Source organism: Sorghum bicolor, chromosome 1 (genome assembly GCF_000003195.3).
Source record: "Sorghum bicolor cultivar BTx623 chromosome 1, Sorghum_bicolor_NCBIv3, whole genome shotgun sequence".
Classification (NCBI taxonomy): domain Eukaryota; kingdom Viridiplantae; phylum Streptophyta; class Magnoliopsida; order Poales; family Poaceae; genus Sorghum; species Sorghum bicolor.
Window position 1 is genome coordinate 63,900,812 of NC_012870.2, and position 14,635 is coordinate 63,915,446.

The window sequence follows — 14,635 nt, forward strand, 5'->3', positions numbered from 1 at the left end:
TGTTGGAGCTAATGATGTGCAATAGTGCAGCATTCCGCGTACAACATAGACAAAGTTGAGTTAAAAAATAAAATCTAAAGGATAAAATACACTTTAATAGTTTTAAAATGAAATTGAGCTCATAATACAAAGTTTGAGGACCAAAACAACCATCTTCATAGTTCTAGGATGAAACTGAGTCGTTTTGAAAGTTTAGGGACGAAATTGAGCCTGGAGTAACAGTTGAGGGACCAAAATGACTATTCTGCCATTAAAAAACCAAAAAGTATACTGTTTTTCTAGATACATGATAAAAGCTATGTATTTAGGGAAAAAAACTATGTATCTAGAAATCCAACTTATAATTTAAAATAGGAGTAGCTGGTTTTCTCAGGGTAACACAAAGCTAAAAGTAAAAGGGTTCAAACTGGGCCTAAGTGGAAGTGTGGTTTCCTGAAATTGGGAGATGACTGTAAGTGAACGCATTTTTTTTTTGCGCAACCAGTATTCCAAAAATCCATGGGTAAATTCGATGCCAACACAGAAGGTAACTAAATTTGCTACGAATTCGAACTTCAATGCTATGCACAGAATTTTCTGCGAATTCGAACTTCAATGCTATTCCCAGAAATGAAATCCATAGCAATTTGGGATGTAGTAATTCCTTCTTTGCTCAATTGTTTCCCCTTTTTTCTTATCACTTACAAAGAACATGGCATAAGTACATGGCTCTCTTTGATCCTCTGTATTGACGCTACTAGTCTAATATGAAAATTGAAAAGCATCATATATACATGTATGCTCGCAATCTTTAGGTACATATGAATGCCAACTCAATAAGACCAAACGAATCGCCTCACCATCACCGCAGGAGTAACCACCCAAACATTTCTTGCAGCACCGTGGGCGGTCTGGAACGATAATCCTTGTAATCACGGAAGGCAGCAAATGACTGCTTATGCGATACAAAGGAAGCCCTCCTATCCAATGCTTTGCCCTTGAACAAAATCATCTGATCGCAGCTGCAAGCTTACCAATCTAAATTTGTCCAGGTACACCAGCACGAGCCTGCAGTGTCTCGGTACGTTTGCTTTTTTCCATTTGTTCCACCAGCCAGTCTATGCCAGATTTGATCCCCCTCCTGCAAGACCAGTGTCCCATTGAAACAATATAACAGACCTTAAAAAATTATGCACCCAGGCACCCAGTGATCAATGGGTCATGTTTGAAGGCTTCTCAGTTGTGTAGTACTCCATTCAAATCTATGAACCGCATTTTGTTTTGGAAAAGTCAAACAAACTTTGACCAATAGGTATGCTTAATAATCTATAAATGTGTACAATTAGACATTTCAAAGTGCTTTCCACGACATTAATTTTGTAGCTAACATGACATATTATGCCAGAAACAATTATCAAAGTTTGGTTTTGAAGAACGAGTCAAAACAAAAATATGCCTTGTATTTTTGAACTGAGGGAGCAATTAGCAATAACAGTCAACCCTAAATACATACACAGCGTATGCTTCCGCATGAGCATGAAAAAGGCCCTCAAAGTAGTTATTATGAGATAGATGTGTAAAAACTAAAAATTTCTGCATGCTTGACTAAAACTGTCATTTCTTTAAAATTTCATGGAGTCAAATTTCCTCAGGAACCAGTTGCGTTTCTGTGCTCACCCATCATATGCAGATACAGCCTGAAATGTATATGGCCTCTCATCCAGTTCTTGATGCAGAAATTTAGCCAATTCTTCATCATCAATGGCCCCAGGTAAATCCTAATCAAAGAAATTCAGAAATCAGAAACACATTGAAACATGAGAACAAGAGGCAAATAATAAGTAAACAATTTGACAAAAGAGTGTGGATCCAGTTTTACAAAAACAGACCGTACATAGTCATTGGTTGCCATGTGATTTTTTCAGGCATGTTGTCATTGTTATATGTTGTTTGATTCTGGGAACTCAAACATTCGTTGAGAATCCTCAATCTAGTGTACATGAGTGTTTGTGGGAGTTTGTGACTGTACTGTGTATTTGGCAATTAGTAAGGGATACAGACATGTGTGCATGGTTGCCAAAAATATATCTCACAAAAAAATTATTATCAAACTCCAATGAACTCTCACCTTTTTCAGGACATGCTTTTATTGAATAAATAGTCAAAGTTGAATGTTGGGCAATGAAAAAAACTAGAGAGAATCTGACTGTTCTATTTTTTCCCCCTTGGTTCATGAATATGAAAATGTTTTAAACTGCATGTCAAATTGTCAATGCATGTACATCTGTACATTAATGGGCCAAAACATCTGGTATTTTTTTTCTCAAACACGCAGGAGACCTGTATGTCATTGTATTGAGGAAAACATCTGGTATTCAACCTCACAATGGCGTATAGGGTCTTTGAATATAAGAATTTAGATTCGTATGCCTCACAGCATGTGCACATGACAAGAATGTTATTTAACTACAATGGCAACTTTGTTTTAAGCACTGAATCTTTCAATCCTAGTTATGTCTTACATAAAGAAAAATCATTCTTCAAGATATTACAGGAAAGAGGAAGTAACTCTTCACCTGTTTGTTTGCAACTATCAGGAGTGGTGCTCCTCTCAGATGCTCATGGTGGATAACCTTCTCTGAAGTAAGAAAATTAGGTTAGGTTTTCTTGGATGAGTTTTCATCTCGTTTACCAGAATGCATCTCAGCTATATCTTCTCAAAAGATCTAGCAGTAGCAGTAAACCAGTAGTTTATAATTAACAGAAATATCTTCTATTAATACAATGATACACAGCTCTCCTGCGTATTCGAGAAAAAAATAATTAACAGAAATAAGAACTATCTTACCAAGAGCAGATTTGGAATCTTCAAATGAAGATGCAGTGGCAGCATCAATAACATACATTATGGCATGAGCCTCTTCATAGTATTTCTCCCAGATTGTTCGTAGACCAACCTGCCAAACAGGTAAGCGTGTCAAAAAACTGAGCTTGTAGCATGGAAATTCGATTAGCTAGATATCATTCAGTTAGCTAGATATAGTGTGCTAATTTGAAACATGTGCCAATTCGATTAGCTAGATATCATTCAAATATCAACCATTGTAGGGGGAACCATGGTGGCAGAGGGCTTACTATGACAACAGAGTCCATATAGTGTGCTAGTAACCTTACCTGACCACCCAGATCCCAGAAAACAAGTTTTGCCTTTGCATCTTCAATGCGTCCAATGTTTAGTCCAACCGTTGGAACCACACGATCAGGTGGAAGTCCTTCCCCCTTCAGATACATCGATTTCAACTTCTCCAGCAAAGTCTATGACAACAGTTCCAGAAACATGTCAATATAGGTAAAGAAATCTAGAGATCACATTTTCAATCAAAGGCAAAGCGTTCGCGATGCAATGCAGGTACATAGAACATCATGATAAGCAGAATAGGAACTGAAGCATGGTCAGGTATGAAAACTCAGAAATCTGTCGAGACTCAAGCGTTGACAGGTTTGAGTAAATCGACAACACAGACGATTATTGCGTATAAATAAGTATCAATTTCTTGTCAAAAAAGGGAAATAAAGGCTGAGAGCAACTACCGTCTTGCCAGCTTTGTCAACACCAAGAATAAGAACACGGAACTCGTCCTTGGTGAACACATACTTCCATAGGCCATAGAACAAGGAGAACATTGCCCCAAACCCGGTGGCGTCCTGTCACAGTGGACTTTCCCGCTTATCCGGCGATACCCAACCAGCACGTCACGTCCTGAAAAGCAATCACACTTCACACGTTACACAGATATTTTCCTTTGAGCAGTAAAAGCAACTAAAGCAAGAACGCCCAAATTGCCAGACACAACACTAGAACCATCCACGCAGCACAGGGCCCGCAGCATGATCGACAATTCGACATCTGCAGTGCACAAAGGAGAGCGTGTCGTGGACACACTTTCTTTTCTTCCCCGATTCTTACGTCCCAAATCGCAAGGAAGCCCTCGAATTGGCGGAGCTGCAGGCGTGAGAAGCCAGCCACACATTGCAATTGCGACGCCCTTTTAGCCCCAAGACACACGAGCGATTCAACCTACGGGGCACGGAACGCGTCGAATACGACGAGGCTATCTCCTCGCGACCAGGGGGCGCCCAATCCACAACGAATCGAATTGATCGAGAAAAAAAAGGCGAACAAGAAGCACAAGGAACGCTCGAGATAACTGAACCATTGGCGGGAATAGAGAGGGGAGAGGGGATGTGGAGATCTGGATCACTCACCGGAGGGCCGGGCTCAGCGACCGGGCTGCTTCCTCCAGGCGGCACCACGCACCGTTCTCGACTGGAGCGCGGGAGGCGGAGGGCGGGTTTTGAGCCGTCCGGCGGTGGGAGCGCGCCCACCGGAGTTAGGAACTGCGGCACTCGCCTCGCCAGTCACCGCGCCACTACTCCCACCGCTGGGCTTGGGTTCGTTCGGTTGACTCGGTGGACGCCGGCTCCGCGTCACGGACAGGTGGGTCCCTGGTAAGAGTGTGCTCCTTCGCCGGTATCGCCAGTGGCGGTGGGTCCGGGGCGAGCGTGGTCCCCCACGTACTGACCACCGAGAGGTGCTGCTCGGACTTTGGAGACGTCGCGGTGGGGTCATGATCGGTGGGCCCTGCAGGATGCTGGGACGGGAGGTCCGACCGGTCAGTGAGGTTATCGTATCGGTGTGATCGTGTGGTGGCCTCTCGCGCCGTTTGAGTGGGAGTTCTTAGACCGGAGTGTGACGGTACCGGTGGTTGACCCGCTAACACCGGAAGGCAGACTTGCGCATGGATAGACGACTCGTTTCGTGTGTCGAATCTGCGTGCGTCGGTCAAAGTCTACGATGCATTGCTTCTTTGAAGCCCTTCAACATCACCTCAGAGACGATGGTAGAGATGGTAAATTGGTTTTCCAGACGATCGAGTTCACCTAGCTAGCACCAGGCACGAGCAATAAGAACATGAAATATACGAGAATAAGAGATGATCATGTTGTGCAATAAAAAAGATGGCATGTACCGAACCATCTCTAATACAACTAACTATAGTAGGTACACGTGTAAAACATCTCCAACGTGGTAGCCTTTTGTCATGCATGCTAAAAGCAGTTCTATGACATTTTATTTTCGTCATGGATGAAGACTGTTGTTGTCGCAGATAAATTCACTTATGTGACGAGATGTTGGAAAGTGAAGCGGCTTCTATTACGAACCGGTTTTCGTCATAAAACTAAAATCATGACGAATTTGGTCCCTTATGTGACAAAAAGGAATTCTTCATAAAAGTGAAGATTTCTACTAGTGGAGTCACCCTGCCCTGCTCTTTCTTGAACTCATTGTATGAGCTATGTTTCCATCGGGAACGTTTGATCATATCTCCTTTATGGCAGGAGCTGATGAAGACTTCGATAGAGAAGTCCTAGTTCTTGCGCCTGGCTTACCGGATGTAGGCACGAAGTACCGTGGATCATGGCCGCCCGAAGGAAGCAGAAGGCAAGGTGCTACATTTGCATGGGGAGCTGGAAGCTTCCTAAAAGGCACATGAGGAGAAACGCCACGACCTAACCAATGCCATTCAGCCGATCGAGTCGACCCAGGCACAGTCAGCGGAGCGAGAACCACAGGCTCAATCACAAATCGATGCACTAACATCCCATGAGGCCCATCTTAAGGAGGCGATGTTTGCCCAAGAGACAGAGTGTGTCGTGGCGAACACTGTTTGGAACAAGGCCAAGCAGGGTCACCAACATCTCAAAGATGAGTGCCAATGTCTTCACTCCATTTGTGCCGGTGAGTTTTCTCCTCCCCGCGTTTTGATTTTGCTTGGTTGTGGTGCCATTCGTGAACCTATGGTTTCTTCAAAGTTGCACACGAGGATGATCTCATATTAGGAGGAGAAGGCAGCCGCAGACCAAAGAGCCCAGGAGGTGACCTCCTAGCTTGCGACCCTGATTGCTTCCGCGCAGGCTCTTTGTGACAGCACGCTCAACGTTGGCCGAGGAAGCACCCAGTTGGTGATCCATCTCGACGAGGCTCGCCTCCAAGTGGATCGCCTGATCTCTAAGGGTATTCACTTTGGAGTGCTTGCTGCCTTGTCATCTGTTGGCTCGCACTATGATGGCGTCCAGATTTAGAAGCTGTTGGGCAAGGATACTCATTGAAAAAGTCTGACAATGACATACTTGCCATCGACAATGCTGTTGTTCGTGGAGCGGGAACCCTCGCGTGCAAGGTCTTGGTCGCTGCCATCTACGCCCAGCATCAGAGTCCCAAAGGGTAAAAATGGTTAGTTTAGAAATATGTATGCTCTTGCTATACAAATGTGATGGACATGTTGTAATTGTGTGCATGTGTCATTTAATTAATGTGTTTGTTATTTGTTGTGCCATTTCCTCATTCCTCTCATTTAGGTTGGGAATGTACTATGTTCCCTTTAGCCTTGTGCATGTAGGTGCGTGTTTTAGCCTAGGGGCTAGTGCATAGGGCTAAATGTTGCTCAACCTGACAACACATCCAAGACGCCAAGGGCAAGTCGTAGATCTATTGTGATGCAAGAGGAAAGCAAGTAAAGGGAAAGAGTTCCATCTTCCCTCGTCTCCTTTGCCTAAAAATGAAACGGTGTTGTTACCCCCTCCCTACTCATGCATGAATGCTTCACTTTGCCCTAGAGCTCGTCCACAAGGCTTGGTCTAAGTGGTCCCTTGGCGCGATTGAGAATTTGAGAGATGGGTCACTGGTTTGTCAAGGCTTGGCAGTGTTGTCTTGTCTGTGGATTGTGGCGTAGCGATGGCATCTATCCAGACTAAGGGGATAGTTGTCTGCTCGGTCCTTGCAAAGTGAGTGAGGCGCCTGTCCCTATCAGGATTGGTGTACTTGGTGGAGCTTAACCTCTCCCTATTCCTTCTGAGGGGTGAGGACGGAAGAGAGGTCACGATGATCCTTGTGGCTTGGTGTTTGGCCTAGGTCCGCATGGCTCAAATGGGCTACGGTTGCTAGGCCGCCCGAGTGGCCATCTAGTCAATGTCTTGAGATACCTAGGGTATCATAATCCAACATGGAAAAAATTTGGATTTCAAGCCAAACTTGAGTAAGTGTCGGTGCTTAAGATAATGTTACCCTGAGTGCAATGGAGTGCCATTTGGACAAATGATCTATAGTGTGGTTACAACAAAGTAAACTTCATTGAGTTTCATGATTAGCAATAAATAAAGGAACCACTTTTAAGTATAGGGATCATACATTTTGCTGAGGCAATGTTATGCAATGGGCATCAACCACCTCCTAGATTTTTGTATCTTCCTATGTGAATGAGGCAAAACGGTTGTTTGTTTATAGACAATGCTGACAAGTACCTTAGTCCTTAATGTAATCTGCCAATGGTTGACCATCATTTGTTTTGCTATCCTATAGGTTTTCTAAATGGTCCTAGTGACATCGGCTTTTTACTATTTAGAGATGTCATACCAATCTCCACACCACACTTTATATCTTCCTTATCATGCTACAAAGATGACACCTAACTTTATCATATATTACTATTTGATTAGAAAAAACTAACAAGAGAAAAGGCACAGTAGTCACCTTATGAAGCGGTGTCTAAATTTTCTTTGTTTCTTTGATGTCTCTGTAAGGCTTTGTGGAGGTGTTTTGTCCTTGGTATGCCCCAGAATCATGTGATATGATGTGTTTCTCTTTCCTTTTTTGCAAAATGGGCAACATAACGTTCCTAGTTTCTTGAGGATTGAAGAGAAAACTGAACTGCATCTAATAAGTAAATCAACTCTAATAGACACAATTTACTTAAGTTGTACCCCATGTAGCCATGTCTATTGTTTGAACGTGAAATTTATTCTTGGTTATCATCATTCATGTCATACAAATGATGCCCAAGAACTGTACCAACCCTCGGAGTAGTTTCAATAGAGGGGCACTTCTGAGGGTATGTAAAAACAAATTACTGTATCAATGTTTTGATATGCAAAAAAAAACTTAATTTCATGTGCTCAAAGAACCAAGCATATTAATCTCATATAAGTTATTGCATGTTCTAAGTCATCTTCAAGATCTTCATCATCCTCATGTCTAGAGTCATCTTCACTTTCATCTTCTTTCTTAGTGTACTCATATTCATTGTCTTCATCTTCATCCTCATCATTGTTGCTTAATTCATTTCCTAGTTGTTTATTAAAAAAATAGCCGTTCATAATCTCTATGTGCAGCCATGATTTTTCTCCAAAAGGCATCATTACCACTTCCTAAGGTGACCTAGCAAAAGAAATAACAATCATTAGAAAACCAAAAGAAATTTTTTTAGCATATTTAATGGTAGGATTCGTTACCTTTTGCATCTTTGATGGTGGGATGTTGACTTTATAGTTTTATTTAGCACCTTGCAGCTAATGTTGTGCCATGTAGGATTACTAGCGTGGTGCCATGTCAGTGAAACCACTATCTAAACTGCACAAGGTGCAAAAACAAATGGTTTTAAAGTTGAGGATCACCAAAACCTAGTTTTTTATGAGGGGGAAGATCGGATGACGACCACAAAAGTTGAGGGGTTTAAAAGAATCTTTCCTTTTTCTTTCTATCCATCATCATCCTCTTCCTCTCTCATTTTTGTACTTCGCCCTTATCTCTCTCATTTCTTTTCAGTGACAGCTAGGCAAGAGCCACCGCAAATTGTCTAGTTTGGCTCACAACAAGCACCAATAAGGTATGCTAGACTCTATTCTTTTATTCTTGTTGGGTGAATCTGGTCTCCACAAACCCTAACGTAAAGCTATTTATATTCAGATCTGACTTAATTATGTATATACAAGATACCTACCAACTTTGAGTTTCCCAAAACAATTATACATGGGTACACGTGCTTTGTTTGTAGAATTTTATAGGGGAGTACAAAACAAGTGTCTTTGTTTGATACAATATGTCATAGTTGATAGATGAGGATGAGATCTGTTTGTTTGCCCATTTGATGGATACAATCCATTTAGGGCTGATATATATGTATGCTAGATTTTGGTTTAACATATGAATTTCATATGTCCATCTACACCTAAACTAAGAACTGGTGAATAACACTTAAGAGACTAAAACTGACACTAAATGACTTGTAAAATGCAAAGGAAAATATAATTAGACTATCTGATGAAACGATAGTAGCATAATACTAATAACACTTGTTCTATTACTTTATGCTTAGCATCTCTTGTATTTATAATCTATATGTCTCGTTGTGTGGTTTCTAGTGTTTGAATGAGTTTTCATTCATATTTTTTTGCTACTCAATTTCCATTCATTGAAACTCTTTTGTTGAAAACAAATTTGCTATGTTTTCGCTGATTCTCCTGATATGTGAAGCTAGAGAAATTTGTTGGCACTAACATGTCATTATTAATAGATTATACAGATGCCAAAGTAGATATTCATGCATGTGATGGGTGCAATGTGGCTTTAAATTGCCCTAAAGTGTTTATAAGAATGTGAGGATGACATGTGTATTTTAAATGACCAAACCATTGTTTGCGCACCTCCTTATATGACATGTTTATGTTGTGAAGATTTCAGCCATTGAGTATTGAATATCTCATGAAATTCTAGCATGTGGATGTCGTGATCTATTTTCCTCTTCCAATGCCTCTCATGCTCTCGACCTAGAGTGACTCCCCTACTAAATCTCTCAAACACTTGTACTATTCTTATCCTCCTATCTTCCTCATTAGTCATTACTCATTAGTCATTAGCCAATACTCACTTTTCCCTCATAGTTGACTTCTAGCTTTCCAACAGACCTAGGGAGACGGGTGTTTCTAGTATGGCTTGACTGCATGTTATTATTTGTATTATTAACTACGAAAAGGGTATAATTGATTTTCTTTTTAAAATTTTTGCAGTTGAGATGATGAAACACCCTGCACCGCATGTGGTGCTAGTGTCAATGACCTTGCTACATTCAAATTGGTCTTACTTGTGTGACAAGTTGGCAGTTCATGCTGTATTAATCTAGTGAGAGAGGGAAGCATTAATTCAAGCAAGATCCACACTAGCATCTGACTTAAATTTTGTTATATCATTACAGACAACAAATGAAAAATTTGGCATTTATGGTAAAAGTTTTGGACATAAAGTTGTCTTCAACGTTTTCCCTTTTTCCCTAGTAACTTCGTATGCAACTTATAGCAGCAGTGGCCTTCCTAAGTTTATTTTGTCTATATCATGGATGTTTGAGAATATCAATGTGAGAGCGCTTTCCCATTTCTTCTACTTGACATAACAACAGAAAAGCAATTTTATGATGATGCTTGCAGTTCTGCATCATTCTTGTTGCCCTCTCCACCGTATTATTCTTTTGAGATGCACGAAACAAGCAAGGAGAGGGGAGGCACAGTCGTCCTAGCCATGATCTTCTGTTTTCATCCAATAAAATACCATTTGTAAAGATATTTAGTTAGTCTTTTTTGAATAAGCCCTCATTCATGGGAAACTGAAATATTATCAGACAAGTGAATATTCAGGGAGAACACAAAAAATGTAAAAAAATTATCAATGTTACCAGGAGGCCTATGTTTCCTTGTATTTTCAAGCATAGACTGTTGTTATATCAATTTTCTATCCACCTGGTTGTTCAGTATGTTTGATTTTTTTCAGTTGTGTCTTTTTTTGACAATTTTTCAGTTGTGTCTTTGTTCCTTTCCTAACTAAAACTAGGTGAGGGTGTAGGGAGATATTTGCACATTCAATCCCATCACCAATGAGAGGCCTCAGTACTTGACCTTTTGTTGACAAAAACCATTTGGGTTTCCTTCACTGTTGTGCCTTGTTGCAGTTTGATTTCACCTATTCAGGTAGATTCCTTTACATTTTCTTTGTTTGCAACCGTGTTCCAAATCGCAACTCTTGAGACAAATCTCATTTATGTCTTCTTTAATATATAGTAGTACACTACTATTTTAGTATAGTGTTAGTGAGTACAGTTCAAGTGCTTTTTTTGCAGGATATGGTGCTCCTACCAGAGAATTATAATTTATAGGGCTGCATTGTGTATATAGACTTTTATTTAGGTGGTTACATAAATAATGCAATAGGTGATGAGGACAGAATCCCTTTGTATACCTATTTTGCATATATAATCCTTTTGGGAGTGAAATATTAGCTTCGTGATCTATTTATTTTTCGTATCATGCCCACCTAAACTAAGCTATAGTACGTTAGGTGATTGAATTAGATATCAAGGAAACTTCAATAAGTCTAGTGAACCATAGTGGTTGCCATATATATATATATATTTGTGGTTCACGCATGTGCACAAAGGAATGAAGTTTCTATTTTGTAGAAGTCAGTTTCATCAATTGTTTCCCTAGATAGAAACCTTTAATACATGGTATTGTTAGCTGGCTAGGTTATTGAATTGTGTGCCTTACTTAATTTGATCATGTACTCGAGTGTTGATATTTGATATGTTTTGGAAATTGTCTTGAGAATTTTTGAGTGTCTATTGAAGCATTGTTGGCAATCAAAATCGTCTAAAGCAGGCATAAACTGACTTAAATTGATTTGGGAAAACTGGTTTAGTTGGTTTTAAAAGCCGCTAACTTTGTCAAAAATGCAAAATGGATTTCACCATTGCATTCTTCTCATTGAGCTAATGAAATGCACATATAGGTTGTCCAATTTGGAGTCCAGATGAGACAATTAGGGCCTTGGGAATATCCAAAGCTTGTTTAACAAGTAAAAATCTGAGTTTAGAGTTGTACTTTAACACGATTTTTAAGGGTTTTCAACCCCATATGGGATAAATATCATCCCACCATATATATAAAGGATCTTGACCAATTGAGCATAGGACAATCACACTGATCAATATATAGCTTTACTTATTTTTATCATGTCTTCTCCTTTGAGGTTGGTACATGCCAAGTGGTGGAGCAAGAGATGATCATGGTGATTGTGGTGATGACCACAACGTGATCATGTGCTCAACTTAAAAAGAAGAAAGAGAAAAACAAGGCCCTATAGAGATCAAGGCAAAGATATTGCTTAGAATTTTGGTTTTTGTGATCAAAACACTATAGAGGGTGTGATCTTATTTAGGATAGATAGCCTTACTATAAAGAGGAGAATTCTTTGGCTAAGCGGTCTATCGAGTGCTACTAGGTGTTATTAATCATGTGCATTCATTTAGAACCTAGTGTGCTGACTTAACCTTTGGAAGTATTTGTGAAAATATGCTACCACACATACACAATATGGTACACTTGGTGGTTATTGGTTAGCACTTTTTAGCAAGGGTTCAAGAGGTGGAGAGGAGTTGGGTCTTTCTCTTTTGTAGAAATAAAACGCCTATTTTCTATTGCATTGGAGAAAAGTTTGGAGAAGTCGCGGACTCACCGGACGCTAACCCAGAAGCATCGGACGTTGGGCCAACATTTGACGCATGCTGGTGTTTTGTCTCAGCGAACAGTGGTGCACCAACGCGTCCAACGCTCTGGCACCAGATGTGGCCAAAACACTGTTGAGTGTCCGATGAGCAGTGACATCAGTAGGCTCACAAGCGAGTTTTTCAGGCAGTGTGCATCGAAGCTGAGGCACGTCCGACGGCGTATCGTTAGACGTGTCCAATGTGTCTCTGAGCGGTTCTAGAATTATGTGAGTAGCGTACTAGCGTCTGGTATGAGGCAGGAGTGTTTGGTCACCCTGGGCACATTTTAACCAAAAAAATGAACCAAACCGAACCGAGCCGAAACTGAGCTGAAATGTCGGTTTTTTAGTTCGGTGTCGGTTTTCAGTTTTGGGAAGTTCGGTGTTCGGCTTCGGATTTGGTTTCTTTGTCAAGTCGAACCGAACACCCAAACAACCAAACTCTACAGGCGCAACACAGTCCAGTCTCGTCCTCGCCTCGGTGTCTCCGTCACTCGGCCCAGCCCAAATAGGCAGCCCACTCTCCACCTCCACTCTTCCAGTCAGGTAGTCACACTGCTCACACACCACGCACACACCCATTCTTAATCGGCTAACCCTAATCGCCGAGGCGGGCAGGCGACATGGCAGGGTGGTAGGCGACGGCGGCCTCCCGGCGCCCCGACGGCGCACCCAGGCAAGCCAGCATCGGTTGCAGGCTGCAGGGCAGGCGGCGGCGGCCTCCCGACGGCGCACCCAACCAACATCGGTCGCAGGCAGCAGGCTGCAGGGCAGGGCGGCAGGCGGCACCGCCCGGCCATCCCCAGTTCCCCACCGCCCCCGAATCCCCCTCTCCCTGACGGCACTCCCAGCCAGCACCGGCAGGCGGCAGTCCGGTCCTCATCTACGGCTTCATCTTCCTCAACTGGCTACAAGAACAGAGTAGTCCTCCAATGTAAGTTTTTGATTCTTCACCTCTTCTTGTTTAGGTCAATGTTTTGCCTTTGGCCCTTTGCTGCTTTTTGTTTAGATCTGAAGCACACATGGTGATGGCCCGATGGAGCTTGTTCTTGTTTTCTAATCTATTGTTGATGCATGATGGTGATGTCCCAATGGAGTTTTTCAAGTTCTGTGGTTTCTTATCTACTTATTAGTTATCAAGTCTCAACATTTGTGACATTTGTCTATTTGAACTACAATCTGTACTTCTGGAGTGTTGTAATAAATGAACTTTGCATGAATGTATTCTGTACAGCTGTATTTGACTATTTGTCATCGATTTGTCCTTGTATCAGTTCATGAATCATTCTGTTAAGTGACTGGCTGTGCTCTGCTATACTTATTCGGTTTTTTCAGTTTAAACCAAAAAACCGAACTAAAAAATCGAAACCGAAATCGTCGGTTTCTGGTTTTTTCTCAAACCGATCGGTGCTTGTTTTCTGGAAATCGAAGTTTGGGGAAACCGAAAAAACTAAACCGAAGCGTCGGTTTAAACCGAACGCCCAGGGTGAGTGTTTGGTGCATGGCACCTAGCGTGTCCGACGCCTCCTGAGCAAGCGTGTTAACGTTTAAGTGATCGTTGGAGATAGTGGGTCACATTTAACTGAGGACACATGACAGCAATCAAGAGCTACTGGCAGAGTAGCGTCGGACACTGGGCAGCATCCTATGCCCTAGCGTCGGCGCTTCCGACGCCCTCGATTTTAATGCAGTGAGAGAGCGTCTGACTCTACTCTGCCAGTAGCTCTTGATTGAAACATATGTTATAAAGTCCAGGGAATTTATCTTTTAGAGATACTTTCCCGCACAATATATCATGCCAAAAATCAATTGATTTGCCATTTCCAACCCTCATTGATCTTTCCGACCCTTTAGGTAAATGTGTTTGGTTTTAATCAGATCATTCCACACAAGGGAATTGTTTGCCTTATACTCCCTCCACTCTAAATTATAAGACGTTTTGGCTTTTTTAGATGCATAGATTTTACTCTGTATCTATATATAAGTATATAGATGCATAGCAAAATATATGAATCTAGAAATACAAAAATGTCTTATAAATTGGCATAGGAGTAAGAGATTTGTTGCATGCATTTGCCATTAAAGTATTTCTTGCTAACAATCTCCTGCCATAGACCCTCTTCATATACTCCCTCCATCCTGCAATAGAGTGCATTCTAGTATTTGGGATGTGTCCCTAAATATAGTACATTCGAGAAATAAAAAGGTAATATTTACTTAAATAAAGTT

At 41.4% G+C, this 14,635-nt stretch overlaps 1 protein-coding gene across 1 annotated transcript; it reads right to left on the minus strand.

The window, feature by feature from the left end:
• Nucleotides 620-4,469, minus strand: LOC8080454 (ADP-ribosylation factor-related protein 1). The gene is made up of 7 exons (XM_002467708.2): nucleotides 4,246-4,469; nucleotides 3,571-3,739; nucleotides 3,154-3,294; nucleotides 2,828-2,936; nucleotides 2,556-2,617; nucleotides 1,657-1,757; nucleotides 620-1,120 (listed from the first exon to the last, which is right to left on the minus strand). Exons 2-7 carry the CDS (start codon nucleotides 3,661-3,663, stop codon nucleotides 1,018-1,020), a joined length of 609 nt encoding a protein of 202 aa, XP_002467753.1. The 5' UTR covers nucleotides 3,664-3,739; nucleotides 4,246-4,469; the 3' UTR covers nucleotides 620-1,017.

Excerpts from the sequence above, each read along its gene's own strand:
- LOC8080454 (XM_002467708.2), bottom strand. The coding sequence starts at position 3,663 with ATGTTCTCCTTGTTCTATGGCCTATGGAAGTATGTGTTCACCAAGGAC. Across the intron at positions 2,937-3,153 it reads TCTGGGATCTGGGTGGTCAG|GTTGGTCTACGAACAATCTG; the intron begins GTAAGGTTACTA and ends CCTGTTTGGCAG. Across the intron at positions 2,618-2,827 it reads AGATTCCAAATCTGCTCTTG|AGAAGGTTATCCACCATGAG; the intron begins GTAAGATAGTTC and ends TTCTTACTTCAG.